At 42.5% G+C, this 15,689-nt stretch overlaps 1 protein-coding gene across 1 annotated transcript in view; it reads right to left on the bottom strand.

The window, feature by feature from the left end:
* The window catches only part of SNX24 (sorting nexin 24), a 155,836-nt gene extending 140,153 nt beyond the window's left edge, over window positions 1-15,683 (bottom strand). The window contains exon 1 of the mRNA XM_044916726.1: window positions 15,593-15,683. Within this exon, the coding sequence (XP_044772661.1) occupies window positions 15,593-15,652 (60 nt within the window). The 5' untranslated portion in view covers window positions 15,653-15,683. The remainder of the gene's footprint in view (window positions 1-15,592) is intronic.
* Window positions 15,684-15,689: the final 6 nt, after the last annotated feature.

Raw genomic sequence — 15,689 nt, 5'->3', positions numbered from 1 at the left:
TTATTTATTTATTTATTTATTTATTTATTTATTTATTTATTTATTTAAAGATTTAATTTATTTGACAGAGAGAGAGAGACAGTGAGAGAGGGAACACAAGCAGGGGGAGTGGGAGAGGGAGGAGCAGGCTTCCCGCCGAGTAGGGAGCCCGATGCGGGGCTCGATCCCAGGACCCTGGGATCATGACCTGAGCTGAAGGCAGACGCTTAACGACTGAGCCACCCAGGCGCCCCAATCCAGGGACCTTTTAAAAATTCTCATGCCCAATCCACACCCAAGAACCATCAGACTCCCCAAGGGTGGGACCCAGACACTGGCAGTCTGTAACGATCCCCAGCGTGCAGGTGCAGCAGGAGCTGGGCACCATAGCCTCAGCAGCCGGGTATTTGCACCAGAAGCCACGCCCTCATTTGGATGAGTTCCAACGTCCCATCCACCAGTGGCGCCATCCACCAATGGCATCATCCCATTGACAGCCAGCCTGTTTTCTCTAACTCCCTGCCTCCTCTCTTAGCATCAGGCTGATACCCAGAAGCCTTTCCATTCGTCAATCAGTTCTTCGGTGCGTGCCCACTTAAGAGAGATGCTACATGACTCTCTGTCATTCAGAAGCATTCCTACTACAGAATGATTCATCCCCTGCGCACATGCAACATTTGTCATTCTCTCACCACTTTCAATTTTCTAATGTCCACTGCCTTGTCTCTCTTATTATATTTTCCACACTGTTACTGCTGTTGCCTTCTGGACAAGCTGGTGTTAGTGCTGTGCTGGGTACAAGACACATAGGGACAAAGCTCCAGGCTAAGGAACCACACTGTGGCTAAAAGGAAACCAATATCCCAGGATGGATGCCATTCACTGCAGGCAGGCTGAGGAGGATATCCTTTCTGGCTTTGGAGGGGAGCTCTCTTTACATGAAAATGTTTGGACGGATGCAAAGTTTTAAAGGAGAGGAGCTCTGTGCTGCCTTTTGATTACATGCACCTCCTCCAGAAGCAAAGCTCAGAAGGTTATCCTGAATTCCCAAAGCACACTTTTTGATTAACTACAAAGATCCTCATGATTAAAAACAAACAAACAAAAAAGAACAAAAACCTTTGTGCATTTAGGTTCTAAACTTTTAAACTAGGTAAACCTTCCTGCATGGGTCAGACATGAAATAAATTTTATACCTGATAGCAAAATGCTTTTTACCCAATAATATTTATGTGCAAAAGAAGTAGCATTCATTGTGAAGATATTCTCTCAAAGGGCAAATGAGGTGTTGATTAAAGCTTCCCTAAAACATATACTACTTTGGACTACTAATGAGTGCTGACAAAATTAATTCACATCTTCACCCTGCAAACCATCCCCCTTCCACATACACACGACAACATCAGTGAAAAAGTTCATAGCACTAAGAAAATGCATTTCCTTGATAAAGTACTTCCTGCACTAGGTAAGACTGTTGATTACCTCGCAAATGTTTTTTCAGGACTATCTCAGGTTATTTCTGCAAAATTATCCATGGAAAACCCACAGATAATGAATTCAGAGTCTACGATGGAAAAAGCAGATCTGATTTCCTCACAAATCATAAGATAAAAGTGTACCGATAATTTACTCCAGTAATTTTTATGGGAAAGATCAAGATTATTGACTTTTAAAATAAGGTTTCCCTCTACTAAGTTAATTTCAGTCCTGTCCCTAATAATTTAGTTGGTATTTGAGAAGGAATTTTAGGATAATATTTAAAAGTTAATTAAAAACAGTGTAAGCATTCACGTCACTCAAGCGTGACCTCTGTGCTACAATGCATTTAAATGCATGTCACCTTGACCTGTAACACAGCAATGTAAAAAATTTTGGTCAATATAAATCAAATGTACACTAATTTATTCAGCAGGTTCCCTGGTATCTGAATCAACATTAGAAATCTAACCAGTATTTGTTATTCTGTTATTGACAAAAGGAAGCATATTTAAATGATAACAAGGACTCATGGGTGTCATCTGGAAGTTAAATTGTTCCCCAAGGACCACCTCCGTAAACATCTACATTTAAAGGTCATTTACCACCAAATTATGAACAACTGTTGCATTTATTAGCACAGGCTCAATAATTTGGAAGCTACAGCCATCAATTTTTACTGACAATGAGATCTAATTGTCCACTAATAATAAACAAGGTAAAAAGACCTTTTCTGTAAACTTTTATTCCCTGCACCATGATCACATTTGCAAAACAGAGATGCAAACTTTCCACGGGCATGCATCTGAAGGAAAAAAAAAACTTCCAACTGCAAGAAGGACTAAACATAGTTTACAATAAATAGTGGATAATAAAATATAAAAACATATTTTCTCATGTTATCTACATCTGAACTAAAACAAAAGGGAGATGTTTATTGAAGAATGAAGTGTGAATTTCAATTTTAGAAGGACGTATGATGGTTAATTTTACTGTGGGGTGCCCAGGTATTTGGTCAAACATTGTGCTGGGTGTTTCTGTGAAGTGGTTTGGGGTGAGATTAATATTTAAACCTACAGACTGAGCAAAGCAGATTGCCCTCCATCATGTGGTGGGCCTCTTTTGATTCTGAAGGCAGCTTATTCAGGTGTGTTATTTCAACCCCTTTACCAAATGACCTGGAAAGCTACTACTTTTGAGTGGGGTCCAGACCAAGAGAAGGCTCTGCAACAGGTCCAAGCTGCTTTGCCACTTGGGTTATGATCCACCAGATCCAATAATGCATGAAGTGGCAGAAGCACACAGGGATGTTGTTTTGAGCCTTTGGCAGGCTTCTACAGGTGAAGGACAGTGCAGGTCCTTAGGACTTTGGAGCAAAGCCTTGCCATCCTCCACGGATAGCTACTTTCAAGAAAGAGTTCTTGGCTTGCTACTGCACCTTAGCTGTAGGGACTGGAGGCTTGACCATAGACTATCAAGTTACCATGTGACCTGAGCTGCCCATGATGAACTGGGTGTCATCTGACTCACCAAGCTATAAAGCTGGGTACAGCAACACTTGGTTACCAAATGGAAGTGGCAGATATGTGATCAGGCCCAAGCAGGCCCCGAAGGCACAAGTAAGTTACATGAAGAAGTGGCCCAATCAAGGAGGGCACGTGATGTGATGAGCACTAGGTGTTAGACGCAACTGATGAGTCACTGAACACTACATCTGAAACTAATGATGCACTGTATATTGGCTAGTTGAATTTAAATTAAAAAAAAGTTACATTCTTAAAAAAAAAGAAGTGGCCCAAATGCCCATGGTCCCCACTCCTGCTACACTACTTACCTCTCTAGCCTGCACCTGTGGCCTCATGAGGCGTTTCCTAGAATTAGCTGACAGATGAAGACTTGGACCTGGTTTACAGATGAGTCTGCCTGCCACACATGCAAGCACCACCTGTAAGTGTGCACCTGCACCCCCTGGAAGGGCGCACCTGTACCACACTAGTCCCTCTCTGGGACAGCTGTGAAGGACAACAGTCAAGGGCAATCTTCTCTGGGGGCAGATTTCAAGCAATGTACCTACTTGTTCACTTTGCTTAAAAGGAGAAGTGGTCAGATGTGACATTAGATACTGAGGCATCAACTACGGTCAATGGTTTGGGTGGATGGTCAGGGAAATGGAAAGAACATGATTGGAAAACTGGTTCTGTGGAAAGGTGAAGATTATGTAGGTAGACCTCTCTGAATAGGCAAAAGAAGGAGGAGGAGGAGAAAAAAGTGAAGCTATTTGTGTCTCGTGTGAATGCTCATTGAAGAGTGACTGCAGCTAATGGCAATTTTAATAATCAAGTAGATAGGATGACCTATTCTGCAGATGCCAGTCGGCCTCTTTCCCCAGCCACTCCTGTCATTGCCCAGTGGGCTCACAAACGAAGTGGCCATGGTGAAAGGGATGTAGGTTATGCTTAGATGTTCAGCAACATAAACTTTCACTCACCAAGGCCCATCTGGCTATGACCAGCATTGACTGTTGGCCCAATCTGCAGAGACCGATTCCGAACCCCCAATATGGCACCATTCCGTGAAGTGATGAGCCAGCTCCCAGGAAGCAGGTGGATTACACTGGACTACTTCCATCATGGAAGGGACAGTGTTTTATTCTTACTAGAATAGACATTTATTCTGGATAAAGATTTGCCTTCCCCGCATGCAATACCTTTGCTACAACTACCCTTCATTGACTTACGGAATGCCTTACCCACTGCCATGGTATTCCACACAGCACTGCTTCTGATCAAGCATCTCACTTCACAGTAAATGAAACGATGCAGTGGGTCCATAAACGTGGAATTCACTGGTCTCATCATGTTGCCCACCATCGTCAAGCAGCTGGATTGACAGAACGGTCAAATGGCCTTCTGCAGACTCAGTTACATTACCAGCTGGGTGCCAACATGATGCTGTATCCCCACAACCAGAATTCACACATCAAGGAATCAAGGGGTGGAAATGGGAGCAACATCATTCATTATTAACCCTAGTGGCCCATTGGCACAAGTTTTGTCTCTTGTCTCTGTGACTTACTGCTCTGTTGGTCTAGAGGTCTTAGTTCCAAAAGGATGAATGCTTCTACCAGGAGACACAGCAAGAATTCCAATGAACTCAAAGTCAAGATTGTTACCTGGTCACTTTGAACTCCTTGTGTCTCTGAATCCACAAAGCAAGGAAGGGCATGAGCATGCTGGCTGGGGTGACTGATCCTGACTAGCAAGGGTAAAGTGGACTGCTAAAGCACAGTGGGGAGGAGGGGGCAAGGAAGATCGTCTATACCATAGGAGACCCCTGATGGAGTCTCTTAGTAATAAGACGCCCTGTGATTAAAGTCAACGGAAAGCTACAACAACCCAACTCAAAGAGGACTACAATGGATCAGACCCTCCAGGAATAAAGATTTGAGTCTCCCTACCTGGCAAAGATCCACAACCGGGTGAGGTGCTTGCTGAAGGCAAAGGGAATACACAGTGAGTAGTGAAAGAAGGTAGTTATAAAAACCAGCCATGACCATGTGACGAGTTACAGAAATGAGGACTGTAATTGTCCAAAGTATTCCCTCCTTATTTTGTCTTCGGTATGCTTATGTGCATATCTATTAACATATACATAGCAAATATCTTTTTCTTTCCTCTCTTATCACCTTATCATGTAACATAAGAGGTACTGCCTTTAAATCATAGAATTTAAGTATTGTTAACTTTTACATCAAAGTATTTAAGTTGTGGGAGAAAGAAAGAAAGGAAGGAAGGAAGAAAGAAAAAGAAAGAAAGAAAAGCAAGCGGGTGCCTGGGTGGCTTAGTCGTTAAGCGTCTGCCTTCGGCTCAGGTCATGATCCCAGGGTCCTGGGATCGAGCCCCACATCGGGCTCCTTGCTCGGCAGGAGGCCTGCTTCTCCCTCTCCCACTCCCCCTGCTTGTGTTCCCTCTCTCGCTGTGTCTCTCTCTGCCAAATAAATAAAAAAAATCTTAAAAGAAAGAAAGAAAAAAAAAAAGAAAAGAAAAGCAACTACAAGGGACACTAGCATGTTTCAAAAATGTCAAAGCTAGTCATCAGAATGAGCCAGCAAATTACAATGGATCTACACTGCGACACCACTGCTCACCTTATCAGACTGGCAAAAACCCAAAGGCCTGACAACACACTCAGTTGGCAAGCTTGTGAGGAATTCAACTCTCATAAACTGCTATGGGAATGCAAAACAGCACAATCCCTAAGGAAGGGGATCTGACAATATCTGGCAAAATTAAGTATGTATGCATGTACCTTTTGATCCAATAACCCACTGCTAAGAACCTATTCTAAAGATACCCTGACAAAAATGCAAAAAACATATGCACACGGCTAGTGACTGCAGACAACAATGGAGAACTAAGCTGTAGAAAAGGAGTGTGCATCTTGATATATGCCCCTGGAGAGTGAACTACAGGATGCACTGTGAAGTCAAAAACAAACAAACAAACAAACAAAAAAACAGGTGGAAGAAAATGTTTTCATATACTACTGTTTAATTTTAGACTACTGTTTAATCTAAGGGCACAAATGTACCTGTATTTGTTTCTTTTTGTTCTAAGTTTTCATTTAAATAATCTCTACACCCAACGTGGGGCTCAAACTCACAACCCCAAGATCAAGATTGCATGCTCCTCTAACTGAGCATCCAGGAGCACCTTGTTTCTATTTTTTTTAATGGAAATATAAACTACAACTTTTTTGTAAATGGTCATCAAGGGGAGGGGAAGAAAACAGAATGAAGGGAATATAAAAAGCAGCTAGATTTCAGCAAATAAACCTAATGCAGTATACACTTTACACAATATAAAACAAAATCAACTTCTAAAAAAACTCCTAAGTATACAAAAGAAAATGACACTGGGTAGCTCGTTGGGGAGTTATGAGCAGAGAAGAACCAATCCAAGTGATTTTGAAACAGTCATTTGATTATACACTCTTAGTGGGATAGATCAAAGAACAAAAGAACTTTTTTTTTTTTAAAGATTTTATTTATTTATTTGACAGAGAGAGACACAGCGAGAGGGAACACAAGCAGGGGGAGTGGGAGAGGGAGAAGCAGGCTTCCCGCCAAGCAGGGAGCCCGATGCGGGGCTCGAGCCCAGGACTCTGGGACCATGACCTGAGCTGAAGGCAGACGCTTAATGACTGAGCTACCCAGGCACCCCCAAAAGAACTTTTTAAAAAGAAAGTTTTAAGCTGTATTCAGTAATCATGTTGTTGATGGTAATACTGGTATTATAATGGAGACACACTGATGTGTATAATGCGAGTTAAAGTAAACTGCTAATCATACAATATTCCATCAATCTCAGCATCTAAAGTATTGAGATTTTCAGTGCAGGAGAAAGACACAGCTGAAGATAAAAGACCAAGACAACAATTCCTGCTGTCCTCGACATACCATGTATTTGATCTTAAGAGAAACATTCTTCTGCTCCAACCACTGAAAAGATTTCAAAACCTTCACAAATACATTGTGTCCAGATCATAGTCTCTATCATTTCTCACTAAAAGTAACCAGGGATCTTTAGAGAAAAACCTAATTCCAGATCTGGGGTGGGAAATGTAAAAGATGTACCTTGTTATGCCAGGAAGCAAGGAGTTACCGAAGACCACTAAGGTTATGTCAAGGACACAGAACTCAACTTGAAAATGCCAAATACGAAAACGGCCAAAGAAGGACATAAAGTATATAAGAATGATAAATGCAAGGGACCCATCTGCCTCAAATATGCTGATATCCACAGATCCCTAACAATACTGATTTTTTTTTAAAGACAGCCTCTGTGATAATCTTTGTGATCTTTGGAGGCAGCCAGCTCATTGTTTTGAAAGTAAATAATCAAAGAAAGAATCAAGCATTTATCCTCTTTTCCTATTAAAAACCACATCTCACAGTAACTAATTTACGAGGCAAAGTTGCTTTGTGTACATGTATTCAAGCCAATAAATGAAGAATGATAAAATTAAACTATCAATACTTAGCAACCACTAAGGAATGTAAAGATCTAGGCAATGTTCTTCAGCGGTTGCTAGCATCACATATCAAATCTGAAAATGATCAAGCCTCTACCTTTGTATGGCATAAGGAACTGAAAAATGTGTTAATAATGACATAAGAAGGCATGCCTGGGTGGCTCAGTCAATCTCAGTGACATCGTGACCTGAGCTGAAATCAGGAGTTGGATCTCAACAGACTGAGCCACCCGGGGAACCCCAAGAGCTCATCATTTTATTTTGTTTTTTTTAAAGATTTTATTTATTTATTTAACAGAGAGAGACACAGCGAGAGAGGGAACACAAGCAGGGGGAGTGGGAGAGGGAGAAGCAGGCTTCCCGCTGAGCAGGGAGCCCGATGTGGGGCTCGATCCCAGGGCTCTGGGATCATGACCTGAGCCGAAGGCAGACGCTTAACGACTGAGCCACCCAGACGCCCTAGAGCTCATCATTTTAAAAGCTGAATAAAGGGGTCAGTCTCTCCACTGGTCTGTATATTGACATTTTCCATAACAAAACAGGTACTTTCAAAAGGGAGGGAGAGGAGGAAAACAACAGAAAACTGAAACAGAAGAGACATATAAGAAGCAAAATAACAGAAAATTCCATTAAAAATCTGAATGTATAGGGGCACCTGGGTGACTCAGTCAGTTGAGCATCTGCCTTCAGCTTGGGTCATGATCTCAGGGTCCTGGGATCGAGCCCCATGTTGGGCTCCCTGTTCGGTGGGGAGTCTGCTTCTCCCTCTCCCTCTGCCCCCGTGTCCCGCTGATGCTCTCTCTCTCAAATAAATAAAATAAAATCTAGTTAAAAAGTTATTTTAAAAAATCTCAATGTATTTGGAAAGCCATCATAAGAATACAAGGTATGAGTCTGATGGCTCCTGTGTTTTGGAGGGATGCTGGGGGGATGGAAGAGAAGGCAGGAGGTGAGAAGCATGTATCTCCGTGCCCTCTATAATATATACTACTCACTTATGTAAGTATATTAGCCTTCAGCATCCTGAGGGGAAAAAAACACACACAGGCAGTAAATAAGGCTACAAAACTAAACCTGAACTGAATGAAAGTTGTAATAAGAATACCAGTTGATTCCATGTAAATTGTTACTTCTGAAGTACTTCAAAGTATTTGCAAATAATTTATTTTATATAGCATGAGTATTTCTCCTGGACTTTTGTTTATGTTACTGACATTAAAAAGCTTTAAAAAAAAAAAAGGAACTTGAAGGCTGTCCTTATTCAAAATAATAAGAATAATCACAAACATAGCTAGACACCTCATTCCTAGCACTTTGCAAGAATTATTTCATTTAATCCTCAAACCACTCTACAAGGTAGGTACTAGTATTCTCCTTTTTTACAGATGAGGGGGGAAAAAACACAGGAGATTAAGTGGCTTGTCCAAAGTCAGACTTTGTTGGAGGCAAAATTTGAATGCAGACAGCATGAATCTATAGCCTGAGCCTTTGCATTTAGACTGTGTCAGCCTCTGGCCTAAACCAGTTGAATAGTCTAAGTGGGCTTTTGCCAAATGGCAAAAATTACACATAAAGTATCTAAAATACAAAAAACCTATTTGATCTGTATGGCTTCATTTCTAATGCCATTCCTGCCTCATTTCTGAGACACTGTGCTGTAATTTGGACTCCTAACTTAATTGCACATCAAGTCAGACAAAACTAAATGCAACATGATATCCTGGATTGGACATTAGTGGAATCCAAATAAAGCGTGGAGCTTAGTTAACAGTAATGCACCAGGGTGGGAGGATGGGTTAGCCTGGTGGTGGGTATTGAGGAGGGCACGTTCTGCATGGAGCACTGGGTGTCATGCACAAACAATGAATCATGGAACACTATATCAAAAACTAATGATGTAATGTATGGTGATTAAGATAACAATAAAAAATTTAAAAAAATAAAAAATTAAAAAACAAAAAACAAAAAAATCAGTAATGCACCAATGCTACTTTCCTTGTTTTGACATTACCATGGTAATATATGATGTTAAAACAACAGGGGAAACTGGCTGGTGGGGGGGGGCCGTGTATATAGGAACTCTCAGTTACTAACTTTGTAACTTTTCTGCAAATCTAAAATTATTTCACGATTAAAAGTTTATTTTAAAAAACATAAATTACAAAGTGAAAACTATTAAAAAAAAAGATGAAAATGTATTTCTTGCTCAATGAAAACAAACTTAATTTTGTCTCCAAATTTCTAAGTACCGTACTTGCAAAATTCAATCCTCTTGTACCTATTTGGTTCTTAGGTGAAGGTAGCATTCTATTGGCTGACATTCAAGCACATTTTCACACCTGGGGAGTCTGGGTGGCTTAGTCGGTTAAGCCTGGGACTCTTTGTTTCGGCTCAGGTCCTGATCTCCATGGGGCTCCATGCTCAGCGGGGAGTCTGCTTGAGATTCTCTCCCTCTCCGCCTCCCCCCACTTGCACAGGGCCACGGCCCCCACGCACACATTCTCTCTCCCTCTCTCTAAAATAAATAAATTAAAAAGTATGTTAAGAATATTTTCACACTGGTACTTCCTGTCCTTAAGGGTAAGGGACATACCCTACACGTGCTTGATTTAATTATGCAACACACATTTAATGCTTGCTTATGCTGTCAGTTTACCATGAGTGAGGCGCTGGGCAGCTTGTCCTTGTCACACAAAGGCCTCCTTCATCATAGATGCTTACAATGGGTGACTCAAAGATACTGTGGCGGACATTGTGGTCCCACTGTCGTGCCTACAGGTTAGGTGGAGGAAAAGGCTGATCTCACTCCCAGCTCCAGAAAAGCCTATTATTTGAACTCCATCTAGTTAATGTAACCTTGCCACAGCGACGGGTTCAGGTGGCCCCAGCCTCACCCAATCAGCACAGAGAATTCCCCTGGCAACAGGAGGGGTTGAAAAACCAACTGGGGATAACAAGATATGAAAGGAGATGGATTTGCTCAGAGCTCCTGGGGAAAAACAGTGCCCGTACTCTGAAGAAATACCCTCTCTTCTTCTGCAAGCTGTAGCACACACACACACAAATGTTTAATCTGCAACTTATTAGCCTTCTGTCACCAGATGGAAGCTACTCTGAGGATGAAAGCACAGAGGAGGGCTACTCTTGGGTAGGCAGGCTGCCCTTACTCAACCTCTCATTCTCACAAATACAAAATGGCAGTAAAAATACTTCCTGCAGATCACTGTTAATTCCAAAGAAATGTCTACATTATGGTCATGCTAAAAACAACAAAAACAAGTAAGGATTGGGAGGATACTAAGGTATGGCTAATTTTGTGTCACTACTGACATTTTGGTTCTATCTTTTTTAAAAGTCTGTACCTGTCAGATATTCAAAGTGAAACAGTTACAGGTGAAATTATGTCCTGGATTTGTTTCAAAATATTCCAGAATTTTAAAAAATGGAAGAATAAGGGGTGGTAAGTGAAGAAATAATTTAAAATACTGAAGGTGAGGAATCGGTAAATGGTTCCTTATATTGTTCTAATTTTGTATTTTAATCCATAAAATATTAAAACAATGATCCCTGCATGTCTCAATATTATGATCATGTATATACGAAGCTGCCTTACGTAGTGAAAAGCATGATACATCAAGTAAATCAAAGAGACCAGAATTCAAGAAAAAGATATATTTGTATAACCATAACACAGTCACAGACAGTTAAAATGAACTTGAAAAACCATCTAATTCAATGCCTTGAATTTAACAGCTATAAAAAAATGAAATCTAATATATTCAAAAACATAAAGTTGCAGCCTAGGTAGTAATTCTGCTTTTGTTATTTACCAATGACGTATCTGAAAATTGAAAATACTAGCCTATACTCGCACCCTGGACCTGCTTATCCTCACATCCAATGGACTGTTCTCCATCCTCACTTTACAAAACCACTCAGCCACATCCAGCACTTTCCTTCCTGTAAAGCATCTACCATTCTGTCTTCCCACTTCCCACCCCTGCACTTCCTTCTCCCCCCCCCCCCCCCCAGGATGCAGTGCTGAGAATTCTTTGCTCATGCAAATTCTAGGATTTTACCTTAAGTCCACCAACTTTCTTCACTCCACATTCTCTTCCTGGGTTAATGCTATTTAACTGCTATGCTTTTTTCATCCTTTGTGCTGAATGACCCTCTAGAGCTGTATTTCTAGCCCAGACCTCTATCCTGAACTCCAAAATCAAACAGCCTCACCAATCACGAAAAACGCCAACAGGTCCCCAAATGCAATCTCCTCCTTGCTTCAGCTCTGAGTTGGCCAATGGCGCCCGCATCCAGGGGAGTCACACTCCTGCCTCACGTCTGATCACCAGGTCGTAGAGATTCTTGTTGTCTTCCCTTCCCAGTTGCCTTAGTTCCAGCTCACATCCTCTCTCTCCTTTCTGGTCCTTCTGCTAAGCAACCCTTAAATGATTAATACTCCAGGGTCATATTTCTAAACGCAAAACTCATCATGTTACTTCCTTCCTCAAACCCAATGTCTGGGGCTGAAGTCCATACTCCTTTCCAGCTCTTCAGGCTAGCGAGCTGGTCTCTCTCCACCTCTCTCTGTCAGGTGTCCCCTGCACAATCCCTCCTGCTACTGGAAACTCCAGTCTGCACCCTGAGCCCCTTCCACCCACTGAGCTGTTTCATGCTTCATAATCACTGCTCTTCTGGTTTTCTTCTCCTATTAGAAGACTCATTCATTCATTATTCATCACACACATACTGAATTCTTAACTATGTGATAGGCCCTGTGCTGGAGTACAGCAGAAGAAACTGACACTGTGCTAGTCTCAAGGAGTTTAGAGCCTAGCTGGGAAACAGACAGTAAATATCTAAGCTATGGGGACAGAGGACAGGTAGAGAATAAGCTTCCCATGAGGTAATATTTGAGTTCATGTGAATTTTGTTAGAAGATCCTCTCCTGATTCTTTGTAAACTAAAATGACTTAGAAGGGTCCCCCCTTGCCTTTTTTTCCTTTCTTTTTTTTTTTTTTTTTTGGTGAATCTGGGAGTTTTAAATGCCTTTCCCTTGAGATGAGATTTTGTGCTGAACTTCTAGAATTCGCAATGCCAGCAAAAACCGAATCAGATGTCAAAAGTCAGCATTCCTAAGCAACCCCCAACCCCGCACCACACATGACCCTAAGGCAGTGCAGAAATGCCCTCTTCCTCCTCAAGACTCCAGATAACATCAGGGCACCCTAGCCCTTCCCTACCTTGCCCCTCTGGCTGAGAATTCCTAAGGACAGGAGCAACAGCCCTTTACCTTTCAATTCCACACTTGACAACACGCAAGCCCACAGCCAATGTTTAGGGGTTCAAAAGGCAAAAATTCACTCTTTCAGGGTAAATTACCTTGTACATCCGATCATAACTTTGTATAAACTTCTTGAATAACAATTATCTATGAAACTTTAAAAGGCCCACAAGTACCACTTCTAGTTAAGGTTCTACAAAAATCCTAGTGGGAGGCATTAAAAAAAAAAAAAAAAAAGCCATGTACAGGGATGTCTCATTTCAACATCTGACACAGTTGCTAAAAATTAGAAGCAAATGTCAGTGGCCATCAACAAGAGATCTGGGTAAACAAATGATGGCGTGTTCGTTAGGAGGAAGATCCCCTTGCCAGTAGCTAGGAGACAGACCTATCCATATCAGTACAGAAAGATATTCATGTTGTAGGATGACAGTTATAGTCAAATCTTACAATTTATTCTAAGAAAAAAACATACGCTTTCATGGCATACAGAAAAGTCTCTAAGAAAGCACCCCCACGTTTTATGTCTTGAGGGCATGGGACTAGAAGCAAGGAAGAACCACACTTCTTTACTATAAACCTCCAATCATTGAATTCATTTGAATGCAATATTCCTTAAACATTCTTAAGTTAAAAAATGCTTTTTACTCTGAAGTATACATTATTTCAGGAAACTGAGATTATGTTTTTAAATCCTGAGGGTTTTTTAAAAGATGAAATGTTATTCACTGCTAAATTTCCAGGACCTAGAATAGAGACACCAAGCAGGCACTCAGTTAATATTTCCTAAATTAATAACTGCTGTGCAATTATAGCAAACTATAGAAATGATCCCGGAAAGTATAGTCTTCTGTGCAATTATGAAACAGCTGCTCAGAGGGAAAGAAGTATCCAATAGCTGCTTCATTGACTCACATAGGAAAAAAACCACTTGCAGAGGTATCTTAACAATATGGTTATCAATCTAAATGAGTTAGGATTTTTTTTAAAAAGTAAGCTTTTAAAAAGCACACAAACTCTCATCATATAAGCAATCTCCAAACTGCCACGTTTGCCAAGAAAAGAGCTCCTTCCAAATCAATTTAAGTCACAACCTGGCACATCCCTGGTCGTAATACGAATAATCAAAAGATATTGGAAAACAGTGTGGGAAAACACAGATCCTGTAAGAGAAGAAAATCAGTAATGGCCAAAAAGCCATTAATTTTGATCTACTTCAAATTTTGATCTACTTCAAATTCCTTATTTGGGGAGGTAAGTAACTTTTAGTTTGGACTACTGAGACCACCTTCATCTAAACACATCAAAAGACCAAACAAGCAGGCTATAATCTTCAGATCCTAAAGAATGCCCCAAAGATGGCAGGCCCTCCATGACTGCCAATGGGGGATGGGGGGTGGGAGGGGTGTGTGTGTGTGTGTGTGTGTGTGTGTGTGTGTCCTTGACTAATGAAAGACAAGCAAGGTTTCAAGGCTTTAAGGAAAAGGCCATGCACATGTTCAAATTTAAGTTCAATTTCTCCTTCCTTCTTTTTTTAAGGAAGATGCAGAATATTTAACCAAATATTAATTCATTGGTAAGGCTTATTTATATAAATAATGGCCAAACAGAGCTCAGATGCCCCCCCCACCTTCCCCGCAGTTTCCTCCCCAAGGGAAGGCACTCAGTACTTCTTTTGGGACACTTGAACACTTGAACCCAGAAGTCTACTTAATCCTAAAACCCATACTCCCTGGATTTTTTTTTTTCAATCACTACTCTTAATTCAAAAAAACTCCCTTGAGAGGGAGACTTAATCCTCCTTATGAAAACACAGTAGGTTCCAAATAGCTTGTCACCAAAACCCAAGGATATTTAGAGAAGAGAAAGGTTAAAATACTCTGCCAAATTACTGTAACTGGTGTTTAGCAAGTGAGTGAGTTACAAATGAATAATGTATCCGTCCTTTCAGACTGCCCTCTGCAATCTCCTCTGCTACCTGCTCTTTAACAACTGGATGTAAATTCTTCCACAGTCGAGCCAGCGTGAGGCATTTCTCCCTCGGGCAATGACCGTCTAGACGAAGGTGTCTAAATTCGTTGGGAAATCCACCACCTACAGTTTACTTACTAAACTCGTCCAGGCCCTGGTCTTCACCCCCGACCCACTCTGCCACTCTCGAGATCAGGGGCCCTGTTTCTCAGTTCTCAGGGATCAGACTTAGGGATGGAACAGGTGCGCAGGAAGTACCTGATTATGCCACTTCATGGCCCACCAGAACTAGGGGGAAAAAATAACTTTGGAAGCCATCTAAAAGCAACGCCTGTGTTCACTCTGGCTAATAACGAGCTACAAATGACGATTTTTTTTTTTTTTAATTAGCATGCTTTCCATCTGAATGAATCCCACAGAACTTGGAAGCCAACATCGACGCGCCGCGCAGCCGCTCGGGTCTGGGCAGAGGGGGCAGCTGTGCCAGACGCGAACGCAGCCCACCCCGGGCTGCAGAGAGCGGGCGGCGGGGAGAATGGCGAGCGCCGCGAGCGAGGGCTTGACTCCCGCCGCTCCTGCCCCGAGGCCGGGAGCGGGGCCGGGAGGGGGAAGGGAGCGAACCGGAGGAGCCCCGGGCGCCCGCGGCCGCCGAGCCTGGGAGGGGGCGGGGGGGCGTCTCCCTGACAACCGCGCCGGGGCGCAGCCCAGCCTCAGGCCCCGGGAGCGGGGGGAAGGGAGGGCAGCCGGGGGGACCCACAGCGCAGGGCCGGCGACGGCCGGGGGCACCTCCGCCGCTCAGCAGTCGCGGTCCCGCCTCGGGGGCCCCGTCCGGCCGCGGCCCGCGCCTACCGTGTATCCCCGCTCCAGGTCGCTCTCCTCGTAGCGAAAGGACGGGATGTAGACCTCCATGGCCGCGCCAGCCGGCCGGCGGAGGGCGAGCGGGGGG

The sequence above is a fragment of the Neomonachus schauinslandi genome, chromosome 7 (assembly GCF_002201575.2).
Source record: "Neomonachus schauinslandi chromosome 7, ASM220157v2, whole genome shotgun sequence".
In the NCBI taxonomy this organism is placed as follows: Eukaryota; Metazoa; Chordata; class Mammalia; order Carnivora; family Phocidae; genus Neomonachus; species Neomonachus schauinslandi.
The sequence above is the reverse complement of the archived record's forward strand: the minus strand, read 5'-3'. Positions and strand labels throughout refer to the sequence as shown.